General features: G+C 43.7%; 1 protein-coding gene across 1 annotated transcript in view; it reads left to right on the top strand.

Moving 5' to 3' along the window:
* The window catches only part of LOC138247457 (phospholipase A2 inhibitor and Ly6/PLAUR domain-containing protein-like), an 89,662-nt gene extending 76,508 nt beyond the window's left edge, over positions 1–13,154 (top strand). Inside the window, exons 4-5 of the mRNA XM_069202082.1 lie at positions 12,560–12,709; positions 12,867–13,154. Coding sequence (XP_069058183.1) covers positions 12,560–12,709; positions 12,867–12,985 — 269 coding nt within the window. The 3' untranslated portion in view covers positions 12,986–13,154. The remainder of the gene's footprint in view (positions 1–12,559; positions 12,710–12,866) is intronic.
* The last annotated feature ends 3,945 nt before the right edge of the window (positions 13,155–17,099 follow it).

Below are 17,099 nucleotides of genomic sequence, written 5' to 3'. Positions count from 1 at the left end.
CCCATCCTGTCTCTGGGCACTTGAGACGTGAAGCTGATGGAAAAGGACTGAAATCTTCGCAAACACCGCGGTGTGGGGAAATATTTGATGCACCTTCCGCAACGCGGCTGATAAACGGTGCGCCGCTGGCTTCGCATCTGAAATCAATGCTCCACCTGCATCGCGGCTGGAAAGTCAATGCATCGCGGCTGGAGAAATGACACGCAACACCTGCTTACGGAGGCTGATAACAATGCAAATCCCACGCAGCGCGGTTTTCTGACATCGTGCGACCGGATTTCAATGCAACATCGCTGGGCATGAAAAATGTACGCAAAGCCTGCCCAGACCCGAGGTGCGCGTGTGGAAATCGTTGCATCGCCCTCTTGCAAGGAGGAAAAATGACGCATCACTGACCCAACCTAAGAAGGAATGACGCACTGTCTCGCTTGCAGCCGAGAAATCGATGCCTCGCGGACATTTCCGAAGCACACTCACCCGTGAGGCTTTATTTTTGACACAAACCAGGTACTTTTGTGCAACAACAGCATTCTCACTGTATTCTAAGGACTAAGGGGGTCATTCTGACCCCGGCGGGCGGCGGTTGCCGCCCGCCTGGCGGGAACCGCCATTTGGCCGCTCTGCGGTCAAAAGACCGCTGCCGGCATTCTGACCTTCCCGCTGGGCTGGCGGGCGCTAACCATGTTAGCGCCCGCCGGCCCAGCGGGAAGGAGGCCTGCAACACAGAAGCCGGCTCCGAATGGAGCCGGCGGTGTTGCGGGCGTGCGACGGGTGCAGTTGCATGGGCAGTGGCATGGGCAGTGCTTGGGCCCCCAGGGGCCCCAGGACACCCGTTCCTGCCAGCCTCTTCCTGGCGGTGAAAACCGCCAGAAACAGGCTGGCGGGAAGGGGGTCAGAATCCCCAGGGCAGCGCTGCTTGCTGCGCTGCCCTGGCGGATTCGCCCAGCCGGGGGAAATCCGGCGGGAAACCGCCGGACCCGGTTTTCTGACCGCGGCTTTACCACCGCGGTCAGAATGGGCTGGGAAGCACCGCCAGCCTGTTGGCGGTGATTCCGTCATCGTGGCCCTGGCGGTCTTTGACCGCCAGGGTCAGAATGACCCCCTAAGTGCCAGATGTATCAAAGTACATCTGGCCCTAAGACTCTTATTCTTTTTTAATTCATATCTTGACTTGTGTATGTTAGATTTATGTTGCTTTGGTCTTGTTTGATTAGGATAAATATTACCTACTTTTCTAAACTGGTATCGTGTCCATTTTGTAGTGTTTTCACTGTATTACTGTGTGTGTTGGTACAAATACTTTCCACATTGCTTCTGAGCTTAAGCCTTTCTGCTCATGCCAAGCTGCCAAGGGAGTGAGTGGGGGATTAGCCAGGTGTTTTTCTCCTTTACCGTGACTAGAGTAGGGTCCCTGCTTCGACAGAGTGCAAACTGACTGCCAACCAGAGACCCCATTTCTAACACATATGTATAGAACTAAAAGCATCAAAGCATATTTGAAGGAAAAGGTGGAGAATCTCAGAGCACAGAAAGGGGCTGCTGAGCTATATCGTATACGTACATAGATGGAGAGGTACTTTAGAATAAGCAAAGATAGAGAACTAGGGGCAATAATATATGTTAAGGCAGTGGTGGAAGCTTCTAGGACATTGGAACTTGTAGGAAGTGAGGTAAAGGGAAATCCCTCACGAAAACAAAGTGCCTGATTCACAAAGGTATGTTATACTTTTGAAAAAGGTTACACTGTGTAGTAAGTTTCCTTCTGTGTAAGTAGAACTCAAAACCTGAAATTCTAATGAACCCAAAGATTTACCTCAGATGGTTCAGCTCAGCACCCTTGATCTTGCGATAAGAGACTCCACCCTCCTCAACATCATACCCAAGATAGAATTAAATAGAAAATTAAGGTCTCTAGGAGGCTGGCCTGGTTTGTAGTGGGTACCAAAGGTACTTACACCTTATACCAGGTCCAGTTATCCCTTATCAGTGCCTAGAAGCCAGGCTGACTAGGGGTAGCTGTAGCTCAGCAGCCAAGGCTTATCTAAGAGACATGCAAAGCTCATACAATACCACTGTAGTCACACAGTACTTACACACATGAAAGAAAATACTCAGTGTTACAAAAATAAGGTACTTTATTTTGGTGACACAAATGCCAAATGTACCTTAGTAATATACAGAGTATACACACTAGAATGCAGTAATAGCTGTAAAAACAGTTAGAAAACAGTGCAAATAGTGAAAATCACAATAGTTAGAAATGGGCCTAGGGGGAACACACACCATATACTAAAATAGTGGAATGCAAAAGTCAGTTTCCCACCTAGGCAAGTGTAGTATGTAGAGGGGCCCTAGGAGTGTTACAAAATGCCAAAGGTAAGTAATAGAACCCGCCCCAGAGCCCAGGAAAGCAGGAGTAAATCACAGTAGGTTTCCTAGAACACACAAGAACACATGATGGAAGATTATGCAAGAACCAGAAGAGACTGCAAGACACCAACGATGGACCTGAAGACCTGTGGAAGAAGGGGACCAAGTCCAAGAAGCACTGAAGAGTCCAGGGAGGACAGGAGCCGTGCTAACCCGGATGAAGGTGCAAAAGAAGAACCACAGGTGAAGAGGAACAGCCAGTACTGCACCCAAGAGGACGGATGTGGGTTCCTGGTTGGTGCAGATGATGTTCCACACCGGATGGATGATTGCAGTCTGGTTTGCGATGCTGGATTCCACAAACAAGCCTTGGCACACGGAAAGCACGCAGTAACAGGAAAATGGCACTGCCCGGGACCAGGAGGGACCTGGTGGCCTCTACTCAGGAGGGGGAGACAGAGAGGACTCTCAGCAACTCAGAGAGCCCTCAGAACACCAGGCAGAGTGCACAGGAGTCCCACAGCACGGGGACAACGAAGGTGCAAATGGAGGCCCATGCAGCGCAACACAAAGAGATCCCACGCTGCCGGAGAACCACTCAGGAAGCTGTGCGCCGCAGGAAAAAGTGCTGGGGTCCTGAGCTGTGCTGTGCATGAATAACTTCTAAGAAGGTCGCACACAAGCCTTAGTAACTGCAACACATGCGGTTCATGGGGGTACTGTCTTGCATGGGGCAACAAGCTCTTACCTCCACCAAAGTTGGACAGCTGGACCTTGGGACCGTCAGGACCACTTCAGTCCACCACCCGGTTTGCTAGATCCACGCACTTTGTCAGGAGAGGGGACCCACGCCACTGGTCGTCCCTGCAAATGGGTGCCTGCTGAAGCAGGGAAGTGACTCCTTCACTTCAAGGTAGATTAATTCACTTCTTGTGGTGCAGGCTGAAGACAGGCAGACCTCGGAGGATGCATGACCTGGAAACAATTGTAATTGCTGGTAGGAGCTGAAGATTTAATGTTGCAGAAGTCATCTTTGCCTCTTTGTTGTAGTTTGTAGAGTTCCTGGAGGGTCCAGATGCAGTTTCATCAGTAGAAGATGAAGTAAAGAATGCAGAGGATTCCTGCTGCAGTCTTGCAATCCGAATCTGAGGGAACACCCAGAGGAGAGATCCTAAATAGCCCTGAAAGGGGGATTGGTCAGCTACACAGGTAAGCACCTATCAGGGTAGGGCTCTGACGTCACCTGCTGGCACTGGCCACTCAGATGCTCCTAGAGTGCCCCACCACCATGGAATCCAACATGGCAAAACCCAGGGACCCTCTGGAGGAGCTCTGGGCATCACCCCTGGGGTGGTGATGGATAGGGGAGTGGTCACTCCCCTTTCCTTTGTCCAGGTTCATGCCAGAGCAGGAACTGGGGGTCCCCAAACCGGTGCAGACTGGATTATGCAAGGAGGGCACCATCTGTGCCCTTCAAAGCATTTCCAGAGGCTTTGGGAGGCTACCCCTGCCATGCCTTTAACACCAAGTTTCAAAGGGAGAGGGTGTAACACCCCTCTCCCGAAGGAAATGCTTTGTTCTGTCTTCCTGGGATTGAGCTCCTTGAACAACAGGAGGGCAGAAACCTGTCTGTGAGGTGGCAGCAGCTGGGGCCGCCTGGAAAACCTCAGAAGGCTGGAATGGCAGCACTGGGGGTCCACTGTGGATCCCCCAGAGTGCATGGAATTGTAAAACCAATATAAAAATCAGTATTGGGGTACAATTCACAGGTGTTGGACACCTTACATGGAGTTACCATTGTGCAGCTGGACATAGGTAGTGACCTATGTCCAGTGCACGCGTAAACAAATGGCGTCCCCGCACTTACGAAGTCCGGGAAAATGGTCCTGGACAGCGTGGGGGCACCTCCGCTAGCGCAGGGGTGCCCTCACCCACAGGTACTTTGCACCCACCCTTTTGCGTTGGAAGGCCTGACATATAGGTGACTTATAAGTGACCTGGTGCAGTGAAAATGGCTGTGAAAGGGTGCATGCACTATTTCACGCAGGCTGCAATGGCAGTCCTGCAGAAGCCTTTGCATGGGCTCCCTATGGGTGGCAAAAGTAATGCTGCAGCCCATAGGGATCTCCTGGAACCTCAATGCTCTGGGTACCTAAGTACCACATACTAGGGACTTATAAGGTAACAGTATGCCAGTTTGGGATGCAATACTGGGTTACTAGTATGCAGTGACAAGTTTGAGAGGAGAGAGAGCATAAGCACTGGGGTCCTGGTTAGCAGGATCCCAGTGACACAGTGAAACACACTGACCTCAGGCAGAAATTGGGGGTAACATGCCAAAAAGAGGGTTCTTTCCTACAATGTCTCTGTCAGAATCACAAGGAAAACACTGACAGCATTTCTAATAGCAAGGAGAAAGGAGCAAGTTTCTGAACAAATGAAGAGTCTCTGGAGAAAAAGGAAAGTCATCTGGCTCGCCCTTAAAACCAGGGTTTTTTATACACATGTTCTATATTATTATTAAGTTGCCCATGCACTTGGTAGGGCAGTGCAGGGGCCAACATGGCCAGCCCCGTCACGCTTTTCACTGCCTGCTTTGCAGACAGTGAAAAGTGCAACGGGTGCTGCTGCACCCTATGCACTGCAACACTGCTGCCGGCTCAATTATGAGCCGGCCTCAATGTTGTGGGCTGTTGGCCGCTGGGTTAGCGGGCGGAAGCTCTGTTTTCACCCGCTGGCCCAGCGGCCAACTTGTATTAGGGGCCGCAGGAAGGTCTCCGGAAGGTAAGCTGACTGCGCGACTTCGGCGGACGGAAAGTCGTAATGAGGCCCTAAATGCCTACCGGTTCCCTAGCAAATGTTAGCACTTATTAAATGTAATAAGGCAAACCGATGTTATACAATGAGAGAAGTAGTCCTCACATTAGTGAAAAACAAATTTAGGAATTTTTCACCACCAGGACATGTGTTTAATTTACAAGCCAGCCCTGGGTATATGGAATACCACTTTCCTAGGGACTTATAAGTAAATTAAGTATGCCAATCTGGTACAAGCTAATTTTACCTTGTTTTAGAGAGAAAGCACAAACACTTCAGCATTGCTTAGCAGTGGTAAAGTGCACAGAGTCCTTAAGCCAACATTAATGAATTCATCAACATAGGTGTGTGAAGACAAAACATTTGGGGGAGGACCACCCTAAAGCTGACAGGGCCAACGCCACACCACACTAGGAAAACATACAGAAAACAGTGCACAATCTGGAAGTCAAAATTCAATTGTGACCATGTGGGAAGGCACTTGAGCAGTGGATTCCTCCACCATTTTCAGATTCTGATTCACTGCTATTTACCCCACATATTATATTGCTCATGACATTTTCAATGACATCATTGATAATATCACTGCAACATGCATGGTGGGGGTGCGAGCCATAGTCATGTTAGAGCACGAATTATAGTTACTTGAGATGACTATAACTGGTGAATTTCTGTGGTTTTTGGAGTTTAAAACAGTATGTTGTTATTAAACATTCGACCGAATTATAACATTATTTTAACCTTTGTTTTCTTCAGTGAATATATATCTATATAAATGAAATACTTTAAACCATATAAAAACAATATTTAAACAGGTCAAAAAAAATAAAATTAAAATATTAACAAAAAATGTAAAACCATTAAATGCATATTAGCAAAAATATGTGGCGCTCTTCATTAAAAATAATATAAACAACTTAAACCATAAAAACATAACTTACAAGGTTTAATCTAAATAATATTAAATATAAGACCATACTAATAATGATAACAATGATGATGGTGAAAATGATGATGGTAGTATAATAATAATGATAATAATAATAATACTACTAATAATAATAATGATAATAATACTACTGATAAAAATAATGATAATAATAATAATAATAATAATAATAATAATAATAATAATAATAATTATTATTATTATTATTATTATTATAGTAATAATAGTAATATTACTACTACTTTTACTACTACTACTAATAATAATAACAACAATCATGATAATAATAATAACTATCCAAAATAAACATCACTAGCAAAAATGTTTTCTCGAAATGAGTCAGATTTACTGTTCCCACTCCAGCGTAAGCAAAAGCGGGAAAAATGTTGAACTTTTGTGGGGTTAGATTTACTATCCCACTCCCATCTATGCAAAAGCAGTTAAAGAGTTTGACTTCAGAGGGCCTACATTTACTATTCCCACTCCTATCTATGAAAATACAGGGAAAGTGTTGGTCTTTGGAGGAGTTACATTTATGTTTATTATTCCCCCTCCAATCTAAGCAACATTAAGGCAAGTTATGGACTTTGGTGGGGTTAGATGTACTATTCCCAGCTGCAACATAAGGTAAACAAGGGACGGTGTTGGACTTTGGAGGGGTTAGAGTTACTATTCCCTTTCCAATCTGTGCAAAACTTTGAAAAGTGTTGGGTTTTGAAGGGGTTCGATTTAGGGCCTAATTACGAGTCTGGCTGTCACTAGACCTCCAGATTCGCGGGGTGGTCCCAAACACTGTGGCTTTGACAGTTCAACTGTCAAATTAAGAGTTTGGCGGTCGGACAGTCAAAAGACCACCATCTCCACCAGTATCAGTGATCCTGGCGGATGACAGAGGTCAAGGTTGTAATCAGCCATGGTGGCGCTGAAGCCAGCACTGCTGTGCTGATTACAATCTTGTTCTCTGCCAGCCTTTTCATGGCAGTTTGACCACCATGAAAAGGCTGGTGGGGAACAAGTGCAGGGGGTCGGCAAGGGTGCCCCAGCCCTGGCCATGGCAATGGCATGATCCGTGCAGGGGGTCCCCCTGCCAAGCACCCTGCAATGGTGTGCAGACAGTGTGCATTTCAAGGCTGCTGGTGCACCCTGCGTGTTGCAGATATGCCGCCTGCTCAGTCATGAGCCGGGAACAATGCTGCTGCATCTTTCCCACTGGGCTGATTGGCAGAACCTTGGTTTCTGCTGGTCAGCCAGTGGGAAAGTTGTAATGGGGCTAGTGGGGAGACTTGGGGCCAGAGGGGAGACCGCCAGCACCTTGTCTGGAGTTTCGCGGCTGGATGTTTCCATCCACCAAACTCCTAATGACCCCCTGACTATTCTCACTCTATTTTAAACCAAAAACACTTTAAGTGTTGAACTTCATAAGGATCAGATTTACTATTCCCACTCCAATGAAAGCTAAATAGGAGAAACCTTTGGGCCTTGGATTGGTTAGATTTATTACTCCCACTCTAATAGTATATAAACCATATACATTTCTAAATTATAAATGAACATTTAAACCTAACAACACAAAAATATTCAAATATATTTAATTTAAAATATATTCAGTTTAATCGAGTGAAATTCAATGACATGATATTAACATTAAAATAATTTAGGAAATATAAAATAAAATCTTTTCAAATTAATACACTACCCTGCTACCCATAAACATACCAAAAACAAAAGGAATAATCCAAATAATAATATTATGTAATTATTAATTAAATAACAAACAATAGAAATTCATTTTATTCATATTATTAAATATACTAGCAATTAATTCATTAATTCAAATACAAAACAATATTGACATAAATAATCAATTAAATAATTTGCATAAATAATTGGGAACTGTTTCAAAAAACATAAAACAATTATTTACAATTCAAAAACATTAATTTACCCTTCAAATAAGTCCCTACGCTACTCACCTACAAACCCAACAAATCACTACTAAAATATTAATTATTAATGCATTGAAACTACAGTTTAAAAATTAAAATAACCTCTCATTTTGATCCTCTACAAAATCAACATGTCACTACTGAATTAAAATTTACTAATTAGATGTTAAAAAGTATTTATACATACAAATTTCAAACAATGCAAACAAAATAAAACTACCATCGTAAGAAAACTAATACCTAAAAATAATATAACAAAATATAATGAATTAAGATTTAAAAAAAATATATATATAATACATAAAAATAAGTACTATTCTTACCTTCTATATTACATTTTTCAATATTTGTAGCTTGTCAATATTTTTGAAACAATGTTCTTCAAGCACAATATTTTTGAAACAATATATTGGTCATTCACCAATAAAAACTGGAATTTAGTTATGGAATGTGTTTAATGTGCGGTCCTTGATGCCAAACGGAGATTCAGGGGGCAAATAGTGGAAATGTAGAATTTATTGAAGTAGCGATAGGTTTTACACACCTGGGTAGACTGGACTCAACAAACAATATAGAATCTTGAAAGGGAAAACGTTCCAAATGTTCTAACCAGCATCAAACGGGATGGCGGATATGATAAGGAAAAGAGAGAATGGAATATAGATCCATTAGCTCTGCCAATGCTTGAAAGTTGGTGCATGGAGACTGCATGAGAAGGATCCACCCAGTCGATGAGACAGTGAGACAATGGCAATCGGATTGCCTGACCCTGAAATGTACCCACGAAGTGCCTTTTGTTGCTGATGTAGCAAGACTTCAGGGAAGGGTACCTGAAGTAAGGCTGAAAAGAGACATGAGTGTGAGCTTGCCATCATAAGGTGTGGTACTTACGATTAGAAAAAAACAGATAAATTGCCTTCTGCAGTGAAAAATGATTGTTTTATATATAAAATACATGTCTGAGATAAATGAATGCGTTTGATGACTGAGATTACTTTTGAAATCTAAAATAGTACCTCTTGCATTCCAGTGCAGTTACTATGTAAAAGGAGGAACCTTACGTGAACAGCCAATTGCATGAGGTGAGAAATACTTCCCTGGGCAGAGTCAAAGCCCCCTCCACGTATGCTTCAAAGAGTAGTTAACAATAAGTTGTGGAGACAACTGTAGTATTAAGCCAGACCCAACAATGTGGCTGCAAATGGTTTCATTTCTTTGTCATTTTCGTTAAATAATACGAGAGACCAAACTGAAAAGCAAAATCTAAAACTTTGATATACACTACTCCTTTAACTAATAACATCTGATAGCCTTCAGTGAACCCACAGTTACTAGTGGAAAGTTATTAAAATATTGGTTAAAATGCTCATGTGGAGAATATATGTTCGGCATTCACCTTGTTGGATATCCAAATCTCATTACTTTATTTTTCTTATCATCCCTCGACAGTGATGGAGTGTAGATTTTATTATCAAAATTAATATGAAATGCTTGTAGAATAATGTATAATGAAGCTGCATAGAAAATGCATTAACTGAAAATTAATGTATGCGTTTGAAATGTGCCCACGAGGAGTGGCCACCAATGTATACGATGATTAATGAAATTGACTAATAAAGGGTAAATAAGGTACTAATGTATGATTCGTATTAGTATTGAGAGTAATAATGTTGAAGTTTTGCTAAATTAATCACTAGGCCTTAGTTAGCAAGGGTCTGGGCCTAGCTGCCTGGTCTCATATTAAATGAGTTTTTCTAACGTGCAATGTGCTGACTTGCTGAAGGACATGAAACTGTACTTTTCCAGAAGCTAGAGAAGTGTGTGTAATCGTAGTAAATTCATTCTCATGAGACCTCGCTTGCTCAAGGAGACATTTTTTGCCAACTGCAACAATGTAGACTCATAACAGGTGCAAGGTCGCCTGAACCGGTATGGACAAAGGTACTACTGACAGGGACAGCAATAGTATCACTTTCTACCTGAAACTCTTACCGTTGAAGACGTCAATTACAGGAGCCAATATACTACGTGAGAACAGTCTTAGGTGAAAATTCTAGTAAAACAATCGACGAATCATTGGTTAAAGATAACGATGCACCAAATACTGACCAATTGGAAATTAGAGACTTGTTCAACAAGATTAATATAACGACGTGACACATGGGGAAATAAGCCAAAATTCTAGAGACATATTTGCTGTTATTCCAATCTTTCTGTCCAAAGACTTTGCTGTTTCATTCTTCCAATCATCTTCATCCTTACCCTACTTGATTCATGCTTCTTCTCCTTATGAGGGAAGTGTCCTATTCTACCTTGTTTGCTGACCTTTGCTGTTTATCCTGGCTGATGGCGAATCGACTGATGTACTGAGGACGAAGACTGACTCTGTATGCTGACCCAATACGGAGGGTAACTATATGATGATGTATTGTAATTGTCTATTTGCCTTTTCTCTCTAGGTACCAACTGCTATTTTGGTAGGACTAATACACATGCTCATAGAGTGTAATCAATAAGGAATAAATCTCATAAAATCTTACTAAAGTTGTGTGGTTATTCATGGCTGAAAGGTCATGGGGTCTTGATTAATATTGAGATTGATAATTGATTTGATTGATTAGTTATTGTGAATATTGATGAGGTTATTGATCCAGGGATTGAAATGTTGAATCTCGTCCTAAGGAGTCTCCAATCAGAGTCAAAAGAGTCATTGGCCTAAAACGAGTCCCAGGGTGAGTAAAGTATCCATATTGGGACGCGTTATCAACAGTTAGACAAGACGTCACTAACATTATTTTCACTGCCCCTCCCTCGCTTAATTTCAGTGCCTCCTCACCTATCAGTTTTACTATGCATTTTATAAAGACATTTACACCTGCATTATGTGTGCTGATGTGCTTGATTCCTCCCATGTGCTTTCCGGATTTTTTATTTAGTTTCTAAGATGTTTAAAAGAGAAGTATTATTTAATCTGCATCCTACCTTCATGAACGTCAATTAACGAAAATCACAGGGCTGACATGACACCCCCCTTTGACACAATAACATCAAAGTGACATCACACACATCCGCCAAAGAAGTGAAGTCACATGACCTCCAGCCAGAAGATATCCCAATAATTGACATTGCTGACATTAAGAACCCATTATGCACAAAACTACATAATAACATTACGGATACTAGCACAAAAAAAAATATATTTTATATACCACCTATCTATTAAGTAGGGTGCTCACACGTTAGGCACATTCCGCATTTCTGCAAATAAAAATATGTGCTTGATGGAAAAAGAAACACTGGGATCCCAAATTGTTCCACAAGCTGTCAATATTTAATGATTCCACTAGTGTACACTCCTATCACCCATGCAAATCACAGGGGTGATGTTTTTACTCAAACACATCTTCTCACATGTGTTTAAAGTAATGAAAAATCAGAAATATGTTGTTTAAATTGTAGGTTATTTTTATTTAATTTAATCAAGAGAGATTGTGCTGCTGAATGTATTTGTATAAATGAATTTAGGGGCATATTTATGAGAGGTTTGCGTCATGCTTAAACCACGCAACATTGTACATGCGTGACACAAACTTCTAAGTCAGAATTTTGAGGCCACGCAAAGCCAATTTGCCTGCTTCTCAAAATCTGGAAATTTTACAATGCAGCACAAATCGTTGCATAGCACTACTCTGCACAACTGAGGCATTACCATGGGCATTGTGTGGGCGTTCCCAAGCAACTCCCATGGTTTTTGACACACTTCTGGATTTACTAAACCTGGTAAACCTGGGAATGCACTAAAAAGATACTCCTCCCCAGGAGCGGTGTAATGAGGAGAAATATTTGTATTTCTCCTCGTTACTTCCTCTTTCTTTGTGCTGCGTTCTGCAGCACACACAGATGGAGGAAAAGGCCTCTAAGGATTGTTTTTGTGCCAGAAGATATCCCTTCATGCACAAAAACAATCCTGCATGCAACACAGGCCTCCTTCCACCATGGTGCACGGGTGTCTGCGTTGGCGCTAGGCTGCCCATTATGCACCAGCACGAGGGAAAGTACAGGAATGTGCTATACGCCTTAAATACAGCACATTTCTGCCCTTTCCCAGTTACCTAGTACAAGCCCTGTGCCACCTTGCCATAAATATGGCCCTAAAAGTTTAATATTCCAGATCGCAGTGAGAGTTGCAGGGAGTAAACAGTGCTCATCATGGCATTGTTTATTTTCTGTTTTGATCATTGCCTTTGAAACCACTGAACCCAGGGGTTGCAAAGGTAGTGATATGGGTCGCAAGGGACAAGGCAAGGGTCGCAGGTGAGTCCATGGATATCTGCTTGAAAAGTGAAGCACTCTGTCCAAATTCCTCCAGCCGAGTATGGTCACCTGCCTTTTCAAAGGTCTCTTATTTTGCCCTATCCTGAGGCTACCCATGGTTTCACCTGAAGTCTAAACTAATTGTTTCTTTTTGACTTTACAGTTCCAGCCAGAGAGAACAAACCCAACAGAGTGACATGCCCGTCCTGCTTCCACATGGGCAGCTATGAGTGTGAACCTGTGAAGATGCTGCAGTGCACTGACTCAGAGACAAATTGTCTTTATTTTAGGGGATTAGTCGACCCCTTTGGAAGTACGTAAAGCACAGAAGTTAACGTACACTCACATAGTGTTATAGTGATTAGCTTGTTAGAGGTGGATCACATACAGTTTTGCACTACATCTTACACTACAGTCTCCCCATTTTACCAATTCTCTAAATATGTATACCCTTTTTTGTCTTTTCCCAGACCAGTCTCTCAAAAAGCTATCTCTTGGCTGTGTTAACTTGGAGGACTGTGACCCATTCCCAGAGCTTCCAGGAGGTCTGATCACAGAAATTGAAGACGTGTCCTGCACCAAAGGATGACGGCCAGACCACTGAAGTTGGACTTTCTATGGGGTTACTCCTTGAAACTTATCCAAACTAGCCCCCATAAAAGTAGAAAATGCCTCGCTATGGGAGATGGTGGTGGTTCTATCTGCTCTTTACTTTTCACAGCTAATAAAAAAGTAATTCAAGTATTTCTTTGAAAGAATTACACAAGCGTTGCATTTGGTTTTCTGCTACATATTGGACAAATGTTGTGACAATGTTGTGAGCCAGTTATTGACCTCAGAAATGTGCACTGAGCATTAATTGACCTTAGAATTATGTGGCGGCAGAGCATTCACACGGTACAAACGCATATTAAGTAATCTATTTATGCAGATGAATTTTGAGGGATCTGGCAAGGGGTTCCTAGGGGATCTACATATGCAGTTTAGATAATGGCTGATCTACATTAACAGAAGCACCTCAGGGCTAGGGGATTGTGGGGATCTACATGCACACAGGGGATGTGAGGAGATCTTGATGTACTGGGGAATCATGGTCGGTTTACATGTATAGAGTGATATCAGGGGATCTTCATGTTCCTAGGGAATCTCGGTGGATCTAAATGTACTGGGGTGATCTGAATGGATGTTGTGTTATGTTATGATTTTGCATTTAATAGAGTGCTTATCAACCCTCAGTATGCAGGTGCTCTGTAGCTAATATGTAAGGCCAGACCTGAAGGGCTTAATCGAATAGCCAGATCTCCAGCTTCTTACAAAAGTCAAGAAGAGAGGAGGAGGCTCTGATGTGTTGTGGGATGTTATTCCAGGCACGAGAAGGCACTACCCCCTGCTCTGCATTTGCATAGGTGTGGGGTGTGTGCTATTAAGAGACCAGCTGAGTGGAGGCACCTGGAAGGTTGATGGAAATGAAGGTGGCCATTCAGGTAGGCAGAGCCTGTGTTATGGGGTACTTTATAGATGTGGGTGAGGACTTTGAAGTGTGCATCTATGTTTTTTGAGAGCCAGGGACGTTCCCTAATTTGTGTTGTGATATGGGCTTGGTGTGGGCAGTTGAGGACTAGTTTGGCTGCTGCTGCCTTTTTAGATAGTTGCAGTGTTCTTGTGAGCTGGTTGGTTATCCCAGTCTACAGGGTGTTCCATGGTCTAGTCTGCTGGTGATGAGGGCTTGGCTAATCATTTTTCTGGTGTTGTTTGGTAGACATTTGAAGATTTTCTCCAGCATTATTAGGATGTTCAAGCAGGACGAGGCTCCTGTGTTGACTTGGGAGACCATGTCCAGTTTGTTGCCTATGATGATTCTGAGGTTTTTTGCTTGTGAGTAAGGCGTTGGGATGGGTCTTAGGTCTGTGGGCCACCAGCTGGGGTACTATGGTGAGGCCTCTTTCCTGAAGACCACCACTTTGGTCTTGTTCAAAGTCAGTTTGAGGCAGTTCGATTTTATCCAGTTGGCGTACATGTGATGAACTTGTACCAGGTTTTGGGTGTTTTGTCTGAGAGGGTCAGTATCAGTTGCGTGTTATCAGCGTATGTGATGGTGTTTATGTTGTATGTCTGTATGACATCAGTCAGTGCAGTCATGTAGATGTTGAATTTCATCTGGCTGAGCAAGGAGCCCTGAAAGACTTCACAGATAATTTCTTGTGCTTCAGAGGAGTAAAGGGGCATGTTGATGGTTTGGGTTCTTTTGGTGAGGGAGGAGCAGATCCATTCAAGGGCATTTCTATGGATACATGCTTTGTGAAGACGTCTGATTAGAATGAGATGGGGGACAGTGATGTACACTGCTGATAAGTATAGGAGAATGAGAGTTGCAGTTTGCAATGAGGACGATTTCTATGCTGTGGTTGGGTGGAAATCCTGATTATGTGGCATCTTGAAGCTGGTAATTGGTGAGGTCTTTGATCCTGGCATTTCCAAGACTTTGGTTGGGTAGGAGAGGAGGAATATTAGTCAGTAGTTTGCAAGTTTGGTTGGGTTAGCCAAGGGTTTATTTAGACAGACAAGGACTGGTGTGTGTTTCCATGTGTAGAAAAATTAAAATTATGCATTGAGGCTAGTAAGGTCTCACTATGCAATACACCACACTGGGTCCTTTGGATTCAAAGTCCTTAGCTCAGTCCTGTTAGGGTGGATAAGAGCAGTCAGGCTTTACTAGAGGAACATGTGTTAAGCATTTCACAGTACCAACATAGATGAAAAGTAAATGACAAGACTCAAAAGAAATTTGACATCAATTTATAAAACTAGAGCAGCTTTTTCTATATAAATGTAGACACCAACATGAACACAAGCATATATGTTTAACCAAAGTTATGGATTTCAGAAGGAAAACTAAGTCGGTGAAGTTCAATACTCTTAATATTGCGGTCAATGGAGAAATCAACTAGTGCCAATCGGTCACGTGCAAGTCAAATCCAGTGGAAACCACTGGGAGTAAAGGTGATGCGGCTCCAAGACCACAGTTCAGCAGTCAGTACAATTTTATCTGGCTCATAGGGCCCACGTGCAGAATTGTCCTGGCAATCCTAGTGCTGAAAGAGGGAGCCAGGGTCGCTAAAAAAACCTCCCCTGTGATACTTGGTCACTTGCATGTCGTGTTCAAGGAAACTCACTGGAGGTAAAGCTGGTGCGGGTCCCTGGACAATGGGTCACAAAGCAGTACAACTTTACCTGGCTCATACGGCATGGGTGCGGAGTGGTCCTGGCTATCCTTGGGGCTGAAAGCAGGAGCTGCAGGTGCTAGTTTTACAACTTAGACCTCCCAGTGAGGAAACGGATGCAATAACTTGAGCCACTGAGGTTGGTGGTTGACTGTGCTGCCGGGTTCCCTTTGAGGGCCAGCACCAAGCAAAGGTAGTGATAGCCTGGCTGGCCATCAACAAGCCTTGGTGGTGGCAAACACAGCTTGCGGTTACTTAGACATTCTGGAATTCGAGGGAAAACAGTAGCCACCTGAAACGTGTTGGAGGTCAGGACTTTATTTCCAACAATACACTAGCTGATTTACTTATGGGCAATCCCTCATTGGGTCTGATGGCCAGTCAATCAATCAGTTTTTGTAAAGCGTGGCTACTCACCCGTGAGGGTCTCAAGGCACTGGAGGTTGGGGAGCGGGAAGGATGGAGCCTCATCCGAAGAGCCACGTCTTGAGATTCTTCCTGAAGATGGTGAGCGATGGGCTTTGTCTAAGGTAGAGGCTGCGATGTAGGTGAAGGATCGTCCTCCAGCTGTGGTTTTTTAATCCAATAGTGGCGAGAGCCAGTTGAGCGGAGTGAAGGGATCTGGCGGGAGTGTGGAAGGAGATGCAGTGGTTCAGATAGGCTGGTCCAACGTCGTGCGGGGCTTTGTACGTGTGGTTGAGTAACTTGAAAGTGATTTCTTTCTCTACCGGGAGTAAGTGGAGGGTCCTCAGGTGCTGGGAGATATGTTCTTGGCGTGGGAGGTTAAGGACAAGTCTGGCGGCGACGTTCTATATGAGTTGCAGCTTTTTGATGTTTCTCGTCATGGTGCCGGTGTGGAGAGCGTTGCCATAGTCAAGCTTGCTTGTGACTAAGGCGTGGGAGACTATCCTGCAGCAGTCTGCTGGGATCCATTTGAACATTTTCCGGGGTTTGCGGAGGGTGTGCCAGCAGGAGGAGGTGACTGAGTTTACCTGTCGGTTCATAGATAGGGAAGAGTTGAGGATGATACCTAGGTTGTGGGCGTGCTCAGTCAATGAAGGCGGGGTGCTGAGAGATGTGGGCCACCAGGAGTCGTCCCATGCTGAGGTGGCTTTTCCGAAAATGATGAGCTCGGTCTTGTCTTGAGGAAGCTTTCTCTCATCCAGGACGGCTTCCATTCCCAAGTGGAAATCCTTTTGGCTGTGTCCGGGTCTTCGGTGAGGGAAATTATGAGTTGTCTGTCATCAGCGTATGACACGATGTTCATTCTGTGGCTTCTGACGATGGCGGATTCTTTGGATCTGGGAACGTGTTATTACCTGCGGACTACAGGAGATTAGTGTCTTTAGTCCAAGCGACTTCTGGAGTTCCCGTTGGTGCTCAGAAAAGTTCCTTTTGACTTTGGAACTGGCCTCTAGTCTAGGATGAGTCGCAGTCATGCAGTTGCAGCGTGGTTGCCACAGGTGCAGAGTATTAGGCCTT

This window comes from Pleurodeles waltl, chromosome 7, assembly GCF_031143425.1.
Source record: "Pleurodeles waltl isolate 20211129_DDA chromosome 7, aPleWal1.hap1.20221129, whole genome shotgun sequence".
Classification (NCBI taxonomy): domain Eukaryota; kingdom Metazoa; phylum Chordata; class Amphibia; order Caudata; family Salamandridae; genus Pleurodeles; species Pleurodeles waltl.
The sequence above is the reverse complement of the archived record's forward strand: the minus strand, read 5'-3'. Positions and strand labels throughout refer to the sequence as shown.